General features: G+C 46.8%; 1 protein-coding gene across 2 annotated transcripts in view; it reads left to right on the forward strand.

Moving 5' to 3' along the window:
• Window positions 1–9,926, forward strand: part of XPNPEP1 (X-prolyl aminopeptidase 1) — a 58,872-nt gene extending 48,946 nt beyond the window's left edge. For both annotated transcript variants that reach the window (XM_030334726.1, XM_030334727.2), the window contains 6 exons: window positions 754–814; window positions 2,303–2,372; window positions 3,258–3,431; window positions 4,358–4,434; window positions 5,621–5,719; window positions 9,373–9,926. In XM_030334726.1, the coding sequence (XP_030190586.1) occupies window positions 754–814; window positions 2,303–2,372; window positions 3,258–3,431; window positions 4,358–4,434; window positions 5,621–5,719; window positions 9,373–9,501 (610 nt within the window). In that variant the 3' untranslated portion in view covers window positions 9,502–9,926. The remainder of the gene's footprint in view (window positions 1–753; window positions 815–2,302; window positions 2,373–3,257; window positions 3,432–4,357; window positions 4,435–5,620; window positions 5,720–9,372) is intronic.
• Window positions 9,927–16,526: the final 6,600 nt, after the last annotated feature.

Consider the following 16,526-nt stretch of genomic DNA (forward strand, 5'->3'; position numbering starts at 1 on the left):
ACTTTCTCTCTACGGGTTTGCCTATTCTGGGCATTTCCTATCAATGGAATTATATATAATGCATGGCTTTCTCTGTCTGGCTTCTGTCTTCAAGGTTCATTCGTGACCTAGTGTGTGTCAGTACTTTATTCCTTGTAATTACTAAGTAATATTCATTGTATAGATACCACATTTTGTTTATCCATTGATAGCCATTCAAGTTGTTTCTACCTTTTGGGTTTTATGAATAATGCTACTATGAACGTTTGTATACAGGTTTTTCTTATTTTATTTTATTTTTTAATTTACATCCAAGTTAGTTAGCGTATAGTGCTGTAAGGATTTCAGGTGTAGATTCCAGTGATTCGTCCCCTATGTGTAACACCCAGTGCTCGTCCTAACAAGTGTCCTCCCTAATGCCCCTTACCCATTTAGCCCATCCCCCCACCCACAACCCCTCCAGCAACCTTCAGTTTGTTCTCTGTATTTAAGAGTCTCTTATGTTTTGTCCCCCTCCTTGTGATTTTTGCTTCCCTTCCCTTATGTTCATCTGTATACAGGTTTTTAGATTTTCACTTCTCTTGGGCATTTACCTGGGAGTGGAATTGCTGGGTCATGTGGTAACTCCATATTTATAACCTTTTAAGGAGCTGAAGATTACTTTCCAAAGTGGCTGCACTATTTTACGTGGCCACCAGCAGTGGCCTCACCTACCTCATATTTGAGCAAAAGCTTATTTGGAGTGAAAACTAATTTGTCCTTTCTTCTGGAAAGGGATGGAACCACAGATGTGACACGGACCATGCATTTTGGGACCCCTACGGCCTATGAGAAGGTAAGGTGGAGCAGAAAACTTGAGAGGGCCTCTCTGCTTTCGTAAGAGCATTGCTTTTATGAAAAGGAATTGTGTAACTAAGTAAAATTTGTATGTGGGATAGTAAAATAGCTCATTACTGTGGAGTCAGGCTTATCTGCTTTATGATGTCCATTTAATTAATTACTGGAGACATTTTAAAAGCATTCTGTCTGCTAAGGTCAAGGAACTCAGATTCAAGTTTAACAGCGTCAGTAGTATTCTCTTGAGTCAGGAAATCTCTAGGGATGGGAATGAGGTAGTGAAGTGTACGTTTTTTACAAACAGCATCTAGATTTGGTTCTGAAAGCCACCCCCTTCTTTTTTCAAGTTCAGCATTTCCATTTATAGGCTTAGCTGTAGGAACCCTCTGAAATGATACACACTGCTCACTTTTTGGTCTGTCTGGCCTGGAAAGGAGGAGATAGCAGTGAGGTAGAGAGATGTGCACCAGGAGTCTAGAGTCTGGACTTGAGGTCTTCTCTGCTGTTTACTGGCTCTGTGACCCTGAGTAAAGCACACAGACACATCCACAGAAATGGGGATAAGAGTACCTGCCTCCAGGGCTGGTTGTAAAGGTTCCATGAACCTTGCAAGTTCCCGGATCAGTCACTACCTAGTGAATGTTGGTTGATTCTCAGTGAATCTGTTTTTCTGGGAACTTCTGCAGGAAGTTTATCCAAGGAAGAGAGTTTCAGGCAGTGCAGCAGAGCAAGCTTCATACTTCAGGTCCTGTGCCTCATCTGTTTGTAGGCATGAGCACCTCAGAGGAGTTTGACCTTGGGTCCATATACCTTTGGTGTGACTCTTTTTGTTCTGGAGAAAGAATTCCAGACCAGACTGAAGAGTATGGGTTTAGTCCTAACTCTGCACCTTACCAGCAAACCCTTAACCTTCCAAGCAGCACTTTCTTCATCCAGGCAGTTAGGGATAACCCCTGAGTATAACATTGGTCAGGGCACAGAGGCCAAAGCAGGACCGCCTGGCTTCAAGGCCAGATGCTGCTGCTTATGAAGTGAGCCACCCAGCATGCTGGTTAATCTCTCTGTCAAGTGAGGATGACCACAGCATCTCCATCATGAAGTGTGGGATTAAATGATCAGTGTTTACTACCATGCCTGGCACAGAGGAGTCGCTCGGGAAATGTCAGCTGGCTTCACCAGTACTTTCTCCTACTTTCCCAGGCTTTCTCGTGCTCAGAGTATATTGGAATGTTCATTACCAGGGAAGGATCTGTGGGATCGTGTCTCTGACAGTTCTCTTTTACTCAATTTAATTTCAAGATTTTCTGGAAAATTGGTCCTATGACCAAGCTTTTTTTCCACCAGATTTCTTTTTCTTTTCACTCTGATTTTCTCTGTGGTATTGCTAAAAGCCTTCAGAAGCAAGGTTTTCTGAACTGCTGGAAAACTACAGGACTAACACCTCTGTCCCGGTTCTGCAACACGCCCCCTGGGTTTTCTTTGGCAGGAATGCTTCACATATGTCCTCAAGGGCCACATAGCTGTGAGCGCAGCCGTTTTTCCAACTGGAACCAAAGGTAGGTGGTTCCTTCTGTCATGTGACAGGCTGGTTCTTGTTCAGACACCAAACGTGTCTAAATGTGAGTGGAAGAACATGTCCTTTCTTGTCGTGTCAGCCCCAGTCCCTTCAGGCCCGTCCAGGGCAGGCGGGTGTGCCGCAGGAAGTGAGTCTCCTGGACCCGCTGACTGAGCTCAGAGGGCCTCCCAGGGAGCAGGCTGAGGTTTGGGCTTGATGTCGGCTGTATACCTCTCTCCTGACCACTTCAGGTGTCGGATGACACATAAACGTGGCTCCCAGGAGAGTGCAGCCGGGCGTGAAGGCCTCAGGGCCCAAGCGGAAGTTGGTGCAGCCTCCTTCTGCCCTGCAGTGCTGGGCCAGGGCCTCCTGGTTGGGATCCTTGTCGGGATTTATTTTACTGGGAACCTGACTTCAGATATATGCCAGTTTGCTTGAGGACCGATGGATGGGGCACTGGACAGGGAGTTGACAACACCTGGACCTTGAATCTTAGATGGAGCCTGCACTCATCTCCCTGGGCATCCCTTTTATTGCAGTCTGGTTTTAATCCTGAAACCTCCGGGTCCCAGAACTGGGAAGGGAATGTCCCTATCGCCAACACCCTCAGCTGCTGCCGGCGGCCGTCCCCTTGCTGGCTTCGTGGACAAACAATCCTCTGGCTTCAGACTGAGCTCTGATTGGCTGGGGAGCGGCCGTCCTCCGGAGCTCTGATTGTTAGCTCTTCCTTGTGCCAGGTTGAAATCAGAACCCTCCAGTAACTTTTACACGCTGGTTTCTGTTTCACCTTCTGGAGCCAAACATAATAAATCTAATCTCTAAAGTGCTTTGCAAATTGAAAAAGTACTGGACAAATAGCATCAAGTGGTTCTTATGTGTCTTTCAGGACACCTTCTTGACTCATTTGCCCGCTCAGCTTTATGGGATTCTGGCCTGGATTACTTGCACGGAACGGGACATGGTGTTGGGTCTTTCCTGAATGTTCATGAGGGTCCTTGTGGCATCAGTTATAAAACGTTCTCTGATGAGCCGTTGGAAGCAGGCATGATCGTCACCGACGGTATGTGTCCCTCTCACCCAGTGCATGCATGGATCTCTGAGCCTGTTTGAACACTCTCTGTTGTTTCTTATACTTAATTATTTTAAAGTAAATTAGATATACTTTCCCCCTCTTGTCTCCTTGAATTAAGAACAACTTCTTATGATTATAAAAGTGACACGTGTTCATTTTAGAAAAAGTGAGATGGGGAGCACCTGGGTGGCTCAGTCGGTTAAGCATCTGACTTCAGCTCAGGTCATGATCTCGTGGTTCGTGAGTTCGAGCCCTGTGTCAGGCTCTGTGCTGACAGCTCGGAGCCTGGAGCCTGCTTTGGATTCTGTGTTTCCTTCTCTCTCTGCCCCTCCTCTGCTCACACACTCACTCTCTCTCTCTCTCTCTCTCTCTCTCTCAAAAATAAATAAACGTTAAAAAAAAATTAGAAAAAGTGAGACAGTGGAACAGCATATGGAAGAAAATGAAAATCATTTGTAATCCAGCCATCCATAGGAAATGCTACTTAATATTTTGATGTATTAGCTTTTGGTCTTTCATATGTGTATATATCTTTTTTCTAATCATTCAGATTATACTGGACATAGTGTTTGTATTCTGCTTTCTTAATGTACTTCCTTTTCCCACGTCATTAACAGATCTCTGTGAATATATTGTAATGCGTGCATCATTATGGCTTATGAATATGCGCTGTGATCTCTGTGGTGGATCCTGTTATTGTACTCAGGGACTTCAGAACCTTCCTTTCTGTTCCTCGAAGACCTATTGAAAGTGGCCATGTAGGAGGAGGAGGCATCTCTGGGCTCTTGGGCCTGGATTGAGGGGACTGTTCACCTGTTTCCTCTCCCCCTCCAGGGTGGGGCTGTCATCCCAGGAGTGGTCATGTGCACGTTCATCATGGGCTGCTTCTCATTTCTGGGTTTGGTGTCTTTTAGAGCCAGGGTATTATGAAGATGGGGCTTTTGGAATTCGCATTGAAAATGTTGTCCTGGTGGTCCCTGTGAAGACCAAGGTAGGTAGTTATGTATTTATTTATTGTAAAATTTTCATTATTTCCTAATGAGGGAAGATAAAGATGTTTGTTTTTGGAGCCAAGAGTGTGCCATTTTGGAGCTGAAATGGAGTTTCCTTCCCATAGTGGAGAGTTTCCTAGAAATCACTCTCCTCTGCAAAGCCAAAAAGAAAATTCTTCATGAACTGGGACCCAGAACTGGAATGCATGGAGCCCCAGGCAGGCCCCTGCTGGATGTGATTTGGGTCTGAGTTTGCTAGAGGCAGCTTCTTGTCATGATGCTTCCTCTACAGGGGCGGGGGGTGGGGGAGGTGCTTGTTTAAAGGCCCCTCCCAGACCCCCAGACCCAGAGCTGGGGCCAGGAAACTATATTTTCAACAAATTCCCTAGATGATTTTTATTGGGTAAACCTGAGGAGCCATGAGTTATACTGTGGGTCAGGCCCCACAGGCTGGCGAGAAGATAGGTCCGGTGCCCTGTAGAGGATAGGGGCTCCTCCTTCTCCCCATCACTGTTACAAGAGGATGCAGGGCGTCAGGTGCTAGGCTTTACCTAGAAGACCTGCTTACTCCTCTTCAGTGAGTGACTGGAAATCAAACAGTTGGAGAGAAGTGGCTTCTTAAGCCTGCAGGGATCTGCATGTTGAAGTCACTGTCTGTGAGAGTGACTTCTCTTCTCACTCCCAGAGGCCTTGCCAGGAACAGAGACCCAGCATGCCCTCAGGTGCCGTGGCCATTCCATACTATGTAGGATGGACAAACCTGTTATGTGTCACCTGATGAGACTAGCAGGTCAGGACAGGCCACGCGGTTAACTGTTAAATAAAAGTGGTGTCGGGCACTTATACGCCGTAGAGTCTTGAGAACCAAAACCAGTGATGCCTCTCATCCAGACACCGCCATGTTGTTTCCTTACTTCTCCATCACTGTGGACATTAGCCTGTGGACCTGCTGCTGAGAGCCCCTTGGCTTCTGATGGCTGCTGTTTGCACAGCGGAGCAGCTTTTGGACAGTCGCGTCAGCTGGGTTCATCGTGCCTCCTGGGCCGATTGAAAATGCTCTGACCCCTTCTTGGTTCCCAGTCACACCTGGCCCTGAGGGGTGGGCCTGGCTGGCGGGAATGACCTCATGGTGGTTCATTGTGAGAGGGAGAAGTAAAAGCTTCTGTTTTCTTCTTTTTCCAACAGTACAACTTCAATAACCGGGGAAGCCTGACCTTTGAACCTTTAACTTTGGTTCCGATACAGACCAAAATGATAGATGTGGATTCTCTTACAGACAAAGAGGTAATGAGGGTGGCTTGGAGGTGACAGAGTGGAAGTGGGGGTGGGGAGCTACCTTATGCTCTCTAGTCTGTTCTCACTTTGTAATTGAGAGGTCTGTGCCACCTGAGTCTGAAGATTCTAGGTCTCCTGTGGTCTGTAGGTGCTTTTCCTGTATTTGTTGGCTCTCCAGGTAGGGGTCCTCCCTGCACTACTGTGGGGCTGTAAGGTTTCGTGAGCGGGAATAATTTGCCATTGCTTTCCATGAGGGCAGGAGCCATATCTGTGCTGAGGCGTGTTTAGCAAACCGTGGGCCATGTGTCTCCCCTGTGAGAAGCCAGATGGGTGGAAGGGCCTGTTGGCCATTGCGCATACCAGATTGTTTTCTAATGTTGAATGAAACATTAAGGGCATGAAAAGCAAAGTCTATTGTCATATGCCCAGTTTCCACACAGAAAGGAGAGAGGTGGTAGCTACTATTCCGGTCACTCTGGGCTGTGAAACTCTTCACAAAGCTAGGAGCACAATAGTGCTCACCTGTCAAGCTCAGAAGGAAACAGGTCTTGAAACCCCTTCAAGTCCTCTGGTGGGTCCCCAGGCCCACACGGCCAGGTGAGGTGACAGGCACCAGGACCTGGAGTAAGCCTTGAGGGATCAGGCCAGGTGATCAACATCAGAGCAGAGAGGGGTCAGAGACAGGGCAGGAATGGTCAACACTGGACAGACAAAACTGCTCCCAAGCCAGGAAGACAGAAGTCAGAAGGACACAAGTTCCAGAGCAGGGTAGGTGGTCAGAAGTCCCTGCAAAGGCAGATGATTGATGGGAGCCAAAGTCAGGACAAGTGTGGTAGGTTCTATAGGAATACGTTTTTATCACTCAAAGCAGCCACTGACCCCACTCCAGGGAACTTGAAGTGCCTCTTTAGGCATCCTCAGTGGCGTACACCTAGGCCTCATGCTCGGCCCTGGAGAAAAGTGCCTCAGGCTTGAGGAGGCCCCTTCTATTGGACTGTGGGATGGAATTCCTGCAGGTAGAAGCCTCTTCTGCCTCATCCAGCTCACAGATGGGTGACAGAAAATGTCATCTACCTCCTGCTTAGTGTAGACATCTGTGCTTAACTGTCAGTGCCCTTGACCCGCCAGACATTCCCACTCGCAGCACCTAAACGAGTCCTACTGATGTGGTTGTAGAGGGTGCTGGACGGGACACAGCCTGTTAGCAGCAATGTCAGCTGTGTCTGTGGCGGGAAGAGTCCCTCCAGCATTGTAGGGGTCTTTTCCAGCCTCTGCAGGGGATGGCTAACGTGAAAGGGGACAAGAACACTAGGTGGGCATGGAAGCCACCCTGCTTAAATCCTTTGTGACCACAGGAGCCACTGTCTCTTACCGTGGCCTTGGGTACCGCTTCCAGGGTCTTAGCGAGGGACTGTTCAGTAATAAGTCACTTTACTCTCTTGGAAGACCAAGGCCGTGGCTTCCTACCCTGTACCCAGGGTTTGCAATCCTTGCCGTCTAGATAAAATGAACTAATCAGGAGGCATTTCTCCCAATGACGTTCTGCTTTATCCAGGGAAATAGTGCATGAAGAAGGTTGAGTGAGACCATTCTTCTTTGAGGGAGAAAGAGTTTTGTTAACCTCACAGTCCACCCCATGACATTGGACGTAGACCAGTGGGTTTTCTTTTTTTTTTAATGTTTATTTATTAGAGTGCATGCGCGTGTGCACATGAGCGGGGCAGGGGCAGAAAGAGAGGGAGAGAGAGAATGCCAAGCAGGCTCCACGCTGTCAGCTCAGAGCCTGATCTGGTGCTTGATCTCACAAACCGTGAGATCCTGACCTGAGCCGAAATCAAGAGTCCGACATATAACCGACTGAGCCACTCAGGCGCCCCCAGTGGCTCTGTCTTAATCTGTGGTTCATTACCATACCTTGCATAGCCAATTCACTGAACTGTTCCTTCTGTCAATTTTTATAGGGCAGATAATATCTTCTTACCCTTAGATCATAAGCAAGTTTCTACAGATAACAGTAGATGTACTTAACATACCAGGCAGAGTACATTTATTATCTCTTTTGGCCAAAGAACATCTTTCCATATACCACTTAATGAATCTGGGCCTTCGTTCTGTCTGAAGGCACAGTAGTACCCCACAACCAGATTCTGTCCATTTGGCTTTTAAAATACTTGGTCACGCCCTTTCCCGTCTCCCAAACAGACTGTCTTAACAATTACTTTAGGGGCTTTTTGGGTTCGGTCTTGCATTCCCATCACTTGTCACCAGATGGCAGCTGAGGACTTTGCTCGTGAACGTGGGCAGCGGCAGGTTTTCAGGGCCTTAGGGAAGTTGGTCAGGCCTCACGGAGGCTGTGTGCACAAACTGAAAGGGTTTTGGGAGTTTCCTCCTGGCCCCGGGGTTGGCCGCTTTGGACTGCGGGCTGTCTTGTAGCCCTGCCCGGCCTCACTGCTGACCCACAGCAGTTGGCTGGCTGTTGACACCCTCCCCCGCTCCCCAGCTCCAGCAGGAGCTAGTAGGTTCTTATCGGTGGGGAGTGGAGCCCTGGCGGGGTCAAAGCCAGGTGGCAATACCACTGCATCTGTGTGCCCATCTCGACCCTGAGCTGGTGTTTGGTACCTGGTGCAGACTGTAGTCCTGAGGCCTGTGCTTCTGTAACACCACTGCCTCCCCACGTGGTGTTTGGCTCATTACAACAACTGCGTGGTGGTGGTGGTAGTCTCTCCAGCCTTGCTGCGGCTGAGCGTCTGGTCAGACCCACTTCCTGGACAGTGGAGAGAATGGGTGGCTGTCCTCTGGGTAGAACTTGCTTCCCTCCAGCCTTCGCACCGCCCTGCCCCAGAGGGGAGAGTTCACCCTTGTGTGGCTGCAGAACTTTGGCCCTCAGGTCTTGTGGATCAGACCTCCTTCCTCCTTACGTCTTTTAAAAAATCTCCTGAGGCGGTGGCCACATTCAGTTGAGTGTTGGAAAGTTGAGCTCCCCACCCCACCCTGTGGCGCCACAGTCCTTGGCCACCCAAGGTTTTGGGTTCATCTAGACAGCCACGCTCACAAGACCCACGTGCGCTCAGCTGATTCTAGTTTATTCAGCTTTGTCAGTGGACTTAGGACAGGAAAGCCCGTGTGTTGGTGGGACACCTTCACGTGTGTCTCTTAGCAGGAATCTTAGCAGCCGTCTAGGGTAGGCACCCTTCCCCTCCGCTGCCACCCAGAGATGGCCCAGGTGTACGGGAATGAGGCCACATGGGTGAGTGAAGGACCCACCAGACCCCCCTGCCCATCCCTCTTATGATGTCCTGCGCGTATGGCTTCCAGGGGTCCTGTTGAGAGGATACCTGGTTACAGGTTACTCTGCACTCAGGGAAGCCAAGGCCGTGACTTGCTCTCAGGTGTTTACTGCTCCTTCAGTCATTGTCCACATGCTGTATGTAGACTGTTCTAGGAGCATTTTACCATAAGCGATGTGGCCTTGTCCTGTCGATTTCCAGGGAAATAGAGCACAAAGAAGTCACTTGTCCCTGAACGGGGTGGGGGGGAGTTTTGTGCATCTCTGCTCTCAACTTGTGATCTCCGCACATGGGCCACACCTCTCCGTTTGCCCGTTTAGCCTCTGGGAGAGGTGTGATGGTGAATACCACATTCTTCTTTCTCCCCTCTTGCAGTGCGACTGGCTCAACAACTACCACCTGACCTGCAGGGATGTGATTGGGAAGGAATTGCAGAAACAGGGCCGCCAGGAAGCCCTCGAGTGGCTCATCAGAGAGACGCAACCCATCTCCAAACAGCGTTAATGCCTCCCTGGTTTTTGTTTTTGTAAAATGCTCTGAGGAAGGGAAGAAACCTGGCGGATCCCTGCCATCTGTCCCCTTCCCTCTCCTTCCTTAGTTCCCCTTTTTACTTTGAGATTCTAAGAAGAACTGAAAATCTTCTGATCCTCTTTGATATTTTCTTGCAAACACTCAATCTTTTATGATTTTTTAAATTGTTGAGAACGAGCCGAGAATAAAATTGCGGCACCAGAAGGAGGATCCCCACAAAGCCAAACGCCGATGCAGGGAGATGCCCTGATCAGCCGCAGTGAGTTGTCTGGCTAGTGATGGTGAAGCACTGAGCGCTTGCTCTGGGGTGACCAAGTTTCAGGTGCTAGTACATTATTCATGATCACCTTGATTCATGAGACTGTATTTATGATCAGTGAATAAAAGGTCAAAATGTGCTTTGTCTCGGCTGGCTCTTTCCTCACAGCACTGTCCACGCTGCGTGTTAGGCGAGCTCATCTCCAGGGCTGGTGGCCTTTGGGGCAGGCGTTTTCCAGATAGACGGTCCCCTTTGAGGAGTGATCCCTGGCCTCCGCACATATTGTCTGACTTAATTGTAAGCCTCTCTTGCTTTTCTCTAGGAAATCCAGTGTTTTGGTGAGTATACTGTCGAAAGTGAGTCTTCCATGGTCTACCCTGTAGCATACGTTGTGTGGTGTCTCCCCCATAGCGCCTCAGTCCTCATGTCTCGTCACTTGTTCACAGTGTTCTGTGGCAAGTGCCTGCAACTCCCCGTCCTTGGGCTTTCTCTCTCTCTCTTTTTTCAAAAAATTTTTTATTTATTTTTGAGAGAGAGAGAGAGAGACAGAGTGCAAGCAGAGGAGGGACAGAGAGAGGGGGAAACACAGCATCTGAAGCAGGCTCCAGGCTCCGAGCTGTCAGCACAGAGCCCCACACGGGGCTCGAACCCACGAACCGTGAAATCACGACCTGAGCTGAAGTCTGACGCTCAACCGATGGAGCCACCCTGGTGCCCCAGTTGGGCTTTCTCCTGTGTGGGGCAAGCTTCCCAAAGTCTGCAGAGCTAATGCCCCCAGGGCCTCAGACCATCATGATTGGGCATGGAAGGACAGACCTCTTCAACCCTTGGCTGGGATGTCTGGGGTGTCGTCTATACTGTCTTATGGGGTTGCTCAGCGGGATGAAGCCCCACTTCCCACCATGGTAACTTGTTCTAGGACCCTTTATTTTCTTCCTTTCCTTTGGTTTGACTTTCCCTTTCTCCCACCAGCATTTCCTGGGGCCATCCCCCAATAAACCATTGACATGCATGTCCTTGTCTTAGGGCCTGCTGTTTGAAGGAACAACCTAAGACATAGGCTGGAGATGCAGCTACTAATCTGCTCTATATTTCCTCCAACTTCTTTCTTTGTGCTCAGTACTCAGTAACATGTAGGATGAATATATGTGTATGTAAGAATATGTATGTGGAAACTAACATAACTGTGTGTCAATTATACTTCATTTAAAAACAAGTGAAAAAAAGAGATAACCGTTTCCAGTCTGAATTTAACACTGAACATTAGAAATGGAAACCTTTTGAATTGACAGTGTTGTGTACATACAACCTAAATGTATTTTTTTTTTTTTTTTAATTTTTTTTTTTTCAACTTTTTTTTTTTATTTATTTTTGGGACAGAGAGAGACAGAGCATGAACGGGGGAGGGGCAGAGAGAGAGGGAGACACAGAATCGGAAACAGGCTCCAGGCTCTGAGCCATCAGCCCAGAGCCCGACGCGGGGCTGGAACTCACGGACCGCGAGATCGTGACCTGGCTGAAGTCGGACGCTTAACCGACTGCGCCACCCAGGCGCCCCACAACCTAAATGTAGTTTTTAATCTGTTAGAAAATTGCAGTTGTGTTTATTTTGATGGATTAATTAGTAACTTCCAAAAGTACGTCTTCCTCTTCTCTACTATCAAGATGAGATTATCAATTCGAAACTCGAATTTAAGTTCTCTGAAACTGAGGAAAGTTTTTTTAATATGTGAATATTTTCTACTTATGAGTTTATGATTTTAATATCTGAGAGATGTTATAATTAACCTCCTTAATCATAAAAAAGAAAATGTATATGCACGCATATGCACACATACACACATCATGCACAAACATTGGGTCATTCTATACCTATTATACAATTTGGTTTTTTAACTTGGGAGTATATCCAAATTGTTTTTCCATATTAATGCACATACATCTGATTAGTTTTGATTATGTCATTGTATGGCTGGTTCTTTTTAAAACTAGTTTCATTAAATCTTAAACCATATCTTGGATTTGGATGGCTTTGAAAGATGAATAAATATAAGCATATTTCGGACATTTCACCAAAGTGTGGTTGGCAATGTCTGTTACTTTCTCCAGCTGGGGAAACAGAAAATGAAATGAGCTAATCTATTTTTACCATTCAGAACCAGGGTGCCAGCCTAGGAAGTTTCACTGATAGGATGGGCCGAAATTGACAGAATGTCTGAAAACACTTGCCAACATTTCCAGTGTCCCTCCTCCCGTCTTTTCTCTCGAGGACCACTCATTCCAACGTGCTATGTGGGAAAAAGCAAGATACACAGCTAGTTCTCAGGTTGTATTTGTGATGTGGCTTCCCAGTAACAGGATGTATTTTGATCCACCAAAGATCAACTCTTAATTGTGTTTGTTTCACACATACAAACTCCTATTTCTATGTCCCATAGGATTGGACTTGGAAGAAGTTTCTCCTTAAACGATAGGATGTATTAATCATGTTTCTCCTCCATCATCCCTGTAAAAGTCAGAAGACCTCCCCTTTAGAACTCAGACTGTTGTCTCCTCCCAGACCCCAAAGGTTTCCCTCTCTCAAGAAGTGGGAGCTGTGAATTGCAGTTGAATTGGAGTTTAAACAGACCGTAACTCAAGTGTGACGGCAACTCCACCGTTTGTTCATCGGGCTGTTAAGCCTGTCACTTCCCAAAGCAGCCTCAGAGCAAAGTTTGATTTAATTGGCTCGAGCCCAAGAAGCAAAGTTTCCTGGTGCCGGGTGCCTGGAACGTCCTGCCTGGATCTTCATGTCTTGGCATTAAGTCCAAGAGACAAGATGAGGTGAGCTGATCCCAGAAATCTGGAGAACCAGAATAAAACCAGTGTGCAAGTGTTCAGAGGGAAGAGGAGCTAAAATGTGGATCAAAGGACTCTTTTTTTTTTTTACTTTCAAATACGTGATAAAAACAAAAAGGTTGGGTGTAAAAACAGGCAGCAGGCTAAATTTATGGAATAATTCCTGGGAAGCTGATTTTCTTTTTCTTGCTCAGTTTATCCCCTGGTGAAATTTAATGTACAAGGTAGTGAGGATTCCAGGAAGGGAACAGATGTGGAGCCGACGCCATGGACACCCCAGGGGCCAGCTTCCCTCTGATAAAATAAATCCATCCACGTCACTCGAACTGTGTGAGGGGCCTGTCCACCACCCAGCCCTTAGCGCTTGTGCAACCTGAGGGCCCGTCCTGGCATCCAGCTGCCTGACACTCACATCCTTCATTTCCCATCAGATAGGAGTGAGCAATTGTGCAAGGAGGCAAGGTTGTACCTGCGAGCCACGAAACACGTTTTGCCCTTGGTGTTTCCTCACAGGTGGGGGTTTATTCTGCAAAGACCAGAAGACTCAGCAGGAAGCACGTTGTGACCCCTTCCATGCAACAGCTTCAGTGCTGTTGGCTCCTAGGGGAGAGGCAGGGGGGCAGTGGGAGGGCTGGGGGCGGGGCTTGGCAGTTAAAGCCCATACTGTGGTTGCTGGGTGTGAGAGTAGTTGGGAGTACAGAGTAAGGATTAAATACACAGGATCGGCATTTAAAAACAAAAATGCAGATTTTGGTAAGGTGGCAGTTATGGTATAGGTTTTGGATCTTCCTACATCACTCCATAGAAACAGAATTTGGCTGGGATAGCAAAACTAAAACTCCTGGATGAGATCCATGCCAGATCTAGGTGACAAGCCCCACAAACCCTTAGTACGAGCAGGTCGTCTGGTAGACCCAAGAACCCCCAAATGATGATCAGGAAGTTGAAATCGCAGTGAGCCAATTCGGGAGCGGCCGCTGGAACTGGGGGTGGTTTGCACACCCCAGTGGGTGAGTGGGAGGGACTTGTGGTGAGGCCTGCAGGGGCTGGAGCAGTCAATGTCCCAGGAACTTCTAGGACAAAGTCCCGCGCTGAGGAGAAACTGCTGGGGACAGGATCCCAAAGGAAGCGGTGCAGGTGCAGGAGACACAAAGGAAAGCGAAGGTCCAGCCAGAGGGAACAGAGCCAGGACTTTGAAGGAAGTAAGTGCTGTATTTTTTAACACTTCACAAAACCAACAGGAAAGGAGGCTCTTGAGCCCTGAATGAAGCTATCCTAGTTCAAGTCTCTTCCAGAAGTTCAGAAAAATGCATTTCAGCTAAAAATGGGCAATGGGGAAAAAAAGATTAAAGCGTTCTTGCAAACTTGCAATTGAAAACAAATTTTTAAATGTTTATTTACTTTTGAGAGAGGGAGAAAGAGAGCGCGAGCATGAGTAGGGGAGGGGCAGAGACAGGGAGACACCGAATCTGAAGCAGGCTCCAGGCTCTGAGCTGTCAGCATAGAGCCTGATGCGGGGCTCGAACCCACGAACCGTGAGATCATGACCTAAGCCAAAGTCGGAGGCTTAACCGACTGAGCCACCCAGATGCCCCAAGTGTTCTTGCAAACTTAAAAAGAAAAATAATCTGCAGGATGACCTGCCTACAGTGATACCACTTTATCACGACATGCTCCTAAAACAGATGAAAACAAAAATGCTTCAAAACATATCTACACATTTAAAAATAACACGCAAGAACAACATAAGACAGAATTAGAAAAGATGAGAAATTGAGAATTCAGGAAAGAAGTAGAAAAAACAATTGTTTAAATATGAAGGATCACGGGGGCCTGGTGGCTCAGTCAGTTAAGCATCTGATTCTTGATTTCAGTTCAGGTCATGAGCTTGTGGTTTGTGAGATCGAACCCCTCTTTGGCCTCTGCACTGATAACTTTGAGCCTGCTTGAGATTCTCTCTCTCTCTCTCTCTCTCTCTCTCTGCCCCTCCCCTGCTCTCTCTCTCTCTCAATGAATAAATAAGCATTTAAAAAAATGGAGACACCAGAAGGAACATGGCATGCATGAACAAATGCAACAATGTTTCAAGATCAATAGAAGGTGAGTAAGGGAAACAAAAAGCAAAAACAAACAAGTAAAAAGGATTTAAAAGAAAGTGATAGTTATAAAAGACAGGAAAAATGTAACATTTATGCAATAGGTTTCCCCAAAGAAGAAAACTTAAGCAAGAAAACTAGAGTTCTAGAAAACATTCCCAAAAAACCTCAAAAAGTTTGAAAGTACACATGGAAGAGGAACACCCTAAAACTGAATAAACAGACCCAGGGTGACCAACAGGACATATTGTAATAAAGTTATTCAACTTTAAAGAAAAAGAATGAATCCTTTATATTCAAACAAATGATCCAGTAACTGAACAGTAGGAAAAAAATGTGATATTTCCATCCAGAATTGTTCCCAGTGACATTTGAGGTCAGAAGTAACATGGGGTTGAGGTCCCAAGGCTGTTCATTGTAACTCAAGACTCACCTTTGTTTTATGTGTTTTTTTGTGTGTCAGATGCGAAGGAGGTAGGAGGTACCCACCTGCATCCTGTGCCCTGTGATGAGGAGGGCTCACAGGAGAAGTGTTAAAATGTGATTTTATTGGAACACAGTGTGGAGGTTCCTCATGAAATTAAAAATAGATCTACCCTATGACCCAGCAATAGCACTGCTAGGAATTTACCCACGGGATACAGGAGTGCTGATGCATAAGGGCACTTGTACCCCAGTGTTTATAGCAGCAATTTCAACAATAGCCAAATTATGGAAAGAGCCTAAATGTCCATCAACTGACGAATGGATAAAGAAATTGTGGTTTATATACACAATGGAATACTACTTGGCAATGAGGAAGAATGAAATCTGGCCATTGGCAGCAACGTGGATGGAACTGGAGAGTGTTATGCTAAGTGAAATAAGGCAGAGAAAGACAGATATATGTTTTCACCCATGTGGATCTTGAGAAATTTAACAGAAGTCCATGGGGAGGGCGAAGGGGGAAAAAGTTACAGAGAGGGAGGGAGGCAAACCATAAGAGACTCTTAAATACTGAGAACAAACTGAGGGTTGATGGGGGGTGAGGGAGAGGGGAAAAGGGGTGATGGGCATTGAGGAGGGCACCTGTTGGGATGAGCACTGGGTGTTATATGGAAACCAGTTTGACAATAAATTATATTTAATATAAAAATGTGATTTTATGATTTTATTTTTTAAAGTTTATTTATTTATTTATTTAGAGCAAGGGAGGGGGACAGAGAGAGGGGGAGAGAGAGAATCCCAAGCAGGCTCCACACTGTCAGCACAGAGCCCAGTCCAGGGCTCAAACTCACAAATCGTGACCTGAGCTGAAATCAAGAGTCTGGCACTTAACCGTCTGAGCCACCCAGGTGCCCCAAAATGTGATTTTATTTTTATTTATTTTTTTATTATTAAAAAAAAATTTTTTTTGACATTTATTTATTTTTGAGACAGAGAGAGAGAGTGCATGAACAGGGGAGGGTCAGAGACAGAGGGAGACACAGAATTTGAAACAGGCTCCAGGCTCTGAGCTGTCAGCACAGAGCCCGACGCGGGGCTCGAACTCACAGACCGCGAGATCATGACCTGAGCTGAACTTGGACGCTCAACTGACTGAGCCACCCAGGCGCCCCAAAAATGTGATTTTAAAGAGGAGCTGAAACTCGTGTGTGTGTGTGTGTGTGTGTGTGTGCACAACATGCCCCACTTTTTAAACATCCACAGCTGATTTCACATGAAAGAAAAAACAAAAACGTGCATGGGCCGAACAAACATGTGGGTCCTGAATTGAGTTCTTGGGCAGCAGTTGTGTCTTCTCATTGGATGCTCAGCTCCAAGAC

This window comes from Lynx canadensis, chromosome D2 (genome assembly GCF_007474595.2).
Source record: "Lynx canadensis isolate LIC74 chromosome D2, mLynCan4.pri.v2, whole genome shotgun sequence".
NCBI classification, from domain to species: domain Eukaryota; kingdom Metazoa; phylum Chordata; class Mammalia; order Carnivora; family Felidae; genus Lynx; species Lynx canadensis.